The 4,821-nt window shown below is 49.8% G+C and overlaps 1 protein-coding gene across 1 annotated transcript; it reads left to right on the top strand.

Annotated features, from left to right (window-relative positions):
- Positions 1 to 355: 355 nt before the first annotated feature.
- On the top strand, positions 356 to 4,354 carry BMP2 (bone morphogenetic protein 2; the record flags this gene model as incomplete). Its single annotated transcript, XM_080615504.1, has 2 exons — positions 356 to 707; positions 3,054 to 4,354. The coding sequence occupies 2 exons, from the start codon at positions 356 to 358 to the stop codon at positions 3,896 to 3,898; spliced, it is 1,197 nt and encodes a 398-aa protein (XP_080471630.1). The 3' UTR covers positions 3,899 to 4,354.
- Positions 4,355 to 4,821: the final 467 nt, after the last annotated feature.

Below are 4,821 nucleotides of genomic sequence, written 5' to 3'. Positions count from 1 at the left end.
GGTGCCCCCGTCCGCCCCTTTCCTCCCCTTCCCCGCCGCGCTCCTTTGTTGCGGATCGCCCCGCTCCGCTCCCCCGCCCCGTCCCGTCCCCTTTGATCTCTTGCCACGGGGATTTTCGTGCCTCGCTCCGCCGCCCGCCGCGCACCTGAAGCGGCCCCGCGGGGGGCTCCTCCGCGCCTCGGGGCCGGCCGGGGCCGCTCGCCATGGGCTCCGCGCCGAGCCCCTCCGGGGTAGGACCCACCTGCGGACCGTCCCCGTCCGCCGCCCTCCCCAACCCCGCGGCGCGCTCCCCCGGCGCGGTGTCCGCGCTGACTGGCTCCCATCGCCTCCTCCTCCTCCTCCGCGCAGGTTGATCATGGTTGCCGCGACCCGCTCCCTCCTGGCGCTGCTGCTCTGCCAGGCGCTGCTGGGCGGCGCGGCCGGCCTCATGCCGGAGGTGGGCCGGCGGCGTTTCACCGAGCCGGGCCGCGCCGCCTCGGCCGCGCAGCGCCCCGAGGATCTCCTCAGCGAGTTCGAGCTGCGCCTGCTCCACATGTTCGGGTTGAAGCGGCGGCCCAGCCCCGGCAAGGACGTCGTCATCCCCCCCTACATGCTGGACCTCTACCGCCTGCACGCCGGGCAGCAGCAGGGGCAGCCGCCGGCCCTCGGGTACCCGCTGGAGCGGGCCGCCAGCCGCGCCAACACCGTCCGCAGCTTCCACCACGAAGGTACGGGCTCGGGGGGCCGGTGGCGGGCGCGGAGCGGAGGGGAAAAAGGGGAGGGCCGCAAGAGGAGGAGGAGGAGCGTCGGGGTGGATTCCTCCCCGGGAGCGCCGGTAACGCGAGTGTGTTGGATTCACCGGGGCGGCGATGCGCTTCCAGCCGGCCGCGCTCCCATAGCTTCGGCGGCAGGCGCCGGGGTTGCTGCTGTGGCGCGCAGCCAGCCTCGCTTCTCCTCCTCCTTCTCCCGACGAGGGGCTCCCGTTTTGTTCGGTAAAGCAGAGCCGCTCCACGCTAAGCGTTCCCCCAGGTGGCTTTCCCTTCGCGAGGGTAAAGCGCAGGGAAGTCTCCCTGAGGCGCGGCAGAGCTGCGGGGGTTTCTAATCCTTATCTAATCCCCGTGGGAGATCGATGCAACCATCAATCGCGCCCTCCCTCTCCCCGCTGCCGTCGAGGAGCGGGTTTAGCCCGGACCCAAGCTATTCCTCCCCAGCCAGCAGCGCCCAGGCTGGTAAAAGCCCTGTGGCCAGGTTTGGGCTCTCACCTGCAGATAACCCAGCCCTTAGCGAAACGCGGTGACCACTTCACCCCTATCCCTCCTGGCCTGCAGCCCGCCGAGGCCAGGGACCCTCTAAGCAGCTTGGATGCGTTTCCCAGCCCACGGAGCTGAAACAGTGGCTGTGGTGTTGGCCACGGCACGGGTAGGCCCGTGGAGCCGGTGGGGCGCGTGTCGCTCGCGTGCTCTTTGGGAAACGTTTCCCCAGGTTGTAATTGTTCCTGGCTGCTCGTCTCCGGTGCTGGCGTGCAGTGGCCCTGCTGTAGATGTAATGAAAATGCAGTTTTCCCCATGCTTCTAAAGTGAAACTGCGTTGGGAAAAGGAATCGGTTAATATTGAATGTTTCCGATGGATAAAAGAGGTGGTCTCGCAGAAGTGGCTGTGCTGTTTAGTGGGAAGCCTTATTGTGAGGAAGGAGATGGATGATGAAATGTAACCTCTCATCATCTGTGCTTCCCTGTGTGGAAAGTAAGCATGTAGCAATGAATGGAGAAAAGCCAGTGTGGGGGTCATTCACATTAGTGTGATAGGCAAGGGGCTGAGCAAGAGAGGAACTTGGAGAGCCAAGTTTATGATTTCTAGGCAAATGTAAAAACCTGCAGTTTGAAATAGTCAAAAAAGCACAGTTTTTGGCATAAAAGCTATTCCATAATTGTCACAAAATTTAGAAGAAGATCAATACAAGTCCATTTTTTCGCTGAGTTCTCACACTGTTCCTGGCTTCTTGAAAGCAGGAGTTGGTCTTGTGACCACTTCAAACATCTGCATGTTTACAAATACTGATCCGCTCCTGGAAAGCGGGAAAACTGAGCCTTCCCCTATCCAAAAGTTGCACTGGATTCAACAGAGAATGGTTACGTGACCAAGAACTGCTAACAGCAGTTAGGGCTTCCCCTTTGAAAGTGAATGTTTCTCCAGGATGCTTAGCACCCAAAATAGAAACCAAAATTGATTTGAGAGAGGTTTGCTTTGGCAAATACTTGTAATTTCTTCAATGGCTGTAGCAGCAGCGTACTCTTAGCAGCCCTAGGTACGTTTTACTCCTTCTGAAGCTCCATTCAGTCACTTGTTGACTCAAAGGTGAGAATGGCCTGGGGTTCAGTGACTTTTTAAGTTTATTTTTTGGTGTGGTTTTGAGAAACCTGTTGCTCAGAAGCGATTTTATTTCATTATCCCTTCACCATCCACCCCTTTTCAGCTCCTGCCATTCTTTATGGCCCTTTTGGGTGCACGCTAGGGTGTGCTTCATAAAGCGCTGTTACAGATGTTAAGTTCACTGTTTCTAATCAAGATACAAGAATCCATAAGTTAATATTTCTAAGTCACCTAAACTGTGGAACGGTATTTTTCAGGATGGAGTTTAAGGGATTGATATTAGAGCCACCTTCTTGAAAAAGGCAGAAATGCAACAGTTGTCTTAAGTCCTCAACCAGTTGTAACGATTCACATCAGAACCACCCTGTCAGGCTTGAGTCTTCGCACTGATGTCCTTGAATTCCAGCATAACGCAGTGTGGTTCCTGCCACTCGTTCATAACCGCCTGGAATGCAAAGGGCACCGGTGTGCAGTCAAGATGCTTAACAGTGAGTGAAGCACCCTTAACTCCATGCTATAAGTGCTTGTGTAAATAGGGAAAGACAAGGGAGGTGGCATTTCCCACCTGGAAGTCTCGTGTGTTACATACGTTAGTTATCGTTTGAAAGTTGCCAGCAGCAGACAATCTGTGAGGGGTTTGGTTGCTTGTCTCAGTTCCTGATTTTGCTTTCTTTCTTTCTATTTTCCCTGTTTAATCAAATTAGAAGTTTTGGAAGAACTGCCAGAAACAAGTGGGAAAACAGCACGGCGTTTCTTCTTTAATTTAACTTCCATCCCTAATGAGGAGTCTATCACCTCAGCTGAACTCCAGATTTTTCGGAAGCAGGTGCACGAAGCCTTTGAGAACAACAGCAGCTACCATCACCGTATTAATATTTATGAAATTATAAAGCCAGCCACAGCCACCTCTAAGGACCCTGTCACAAGACTTTTGGACACCAGGTTGGTGCATCATAATGCAAGTAAATGGGAAAGTTTTGATGTAACGCCAGCTGTTTTGAGGTGGATTGCACATGGACAACCTAATCATGGGTTTGTGGTAGAGGTGGTTCACTTGGACAAAGAGAACAGTGCCTCCAAGAGGCACGTTAGGATTAGCAGGTCTTTACATCAGGATGAAGATAGCTGGTCTCAGCTCAGGCCATTATTAGTAACGTTTGGGCATGATGGCAAGGGACACCCGCTCCATAAAAGAGAAAAGCGTCAAGCGAAACACAAACAGCGTAAACGCCACAAATACAGTTGCAAAAGGCATCCGTTATATGTGGACTTCAATGATGTGGGGTGGAATGACTGGATTGTTGCCCCACCGGGGTATAGTGCCTTTTACTGCCACGGGGAATGTCCTTTTCCACTGGCAGATCATCTAAACTCAACAAACCATGCCATTGTTCAGACTTTGGTCAATTCAGTGAATTCCAAAATCCCCAAGGCTTGCTGTGTGCCGACAGAACTGAGTGCTATTTCCATGCTCTACCTTGATGAAAATGAAAAAGTTGTATTAAAGAACTATCAAGATATGGTTGTGGAGGGCTGTGGGTGCCGCTGACACAGCAAAAAATATATTAGACAAATACAAAAGGTTAAAAATAACCCCCCAAGCTGACACTTTAATATTTCCCAATGAAGACTTTATTTATGTAATGAAATGGAAAGAAAAAGAAAAAAAAAAAAAAACACAACTATTTTGAAAATATATTTATGTCTACGAAAAGAAAAAAAAAAAGTTGGGAAAACAAATATTTTAATCAGAGAAATATTCCTTTAAAGATTAAATGTATTTTAGTTGTACATTTTATATGGGGTTCACCCCAGCACATGAAGTATAATGGTCAGATTCTTATTTTGTATTTATTTCCTATTATAACCACTTTTTAGAAGAATAGCTAATTTGTATTTATATGTAATCAAAAAGAACAAAAAATATAGGGTTTGTACATAATTTTCCAAAATTGTAGCTGTTTCAGTCGTGTGTATTTAAGTTGGAAGAAAAAAATACATGGAAGGTTACTATGGCAAAGTGCATAGCACATTTGCTTTCTGCTGTGCTACTGTTAAGGTCACAAGTTCAAGTCCAGAAAAAAAAGTGGATAATCCACTCTGCTGACTTTCAAGATTATATTGTACAATTCTCAGGAATGCTGCAGGGTGGGCTGTCCAATCCTTGGGAACTGGCGTCCTCTTTAGGTGGAACACTTGGATAAGAACCAGACGTTGCTGATCTAGTATAAATACTGCGATTCCCAACTTAATTTGCAGTGTGAATTTAAGAAGGGCCAATAGAAACCCGATGGGAGGTGGGGAGGGTGGGGGAAGGCTGCATCCTTTCTAGACCTACAGAAAAGTGAATGTTTGATGTTTCCTTTCAAAGTCCTTCCTTTAAAAGTCCTGGCCAAATATAAAATAATAAAAACTAAAATGTCATCTTTTTTTTTTTTTTTTAATTATTTTTGGTGATTATGTATTGCTAAA

Source organism: Psittacula echo (assembly GCF_963264785.1).
Source record: "Psittacula echo genome assembly, chromosome: 4".
NCBI lineage: Eukaryota > Metazoa > Chordata > Aves > Psittaciformes > Psittacidae > Psittacula > Psittacula echo.
The sequence above is the reverse complement of the archived record's forward strand: the minus strand, read 5'-3'. Positions and strand labels throughout refer to the sequence as shown.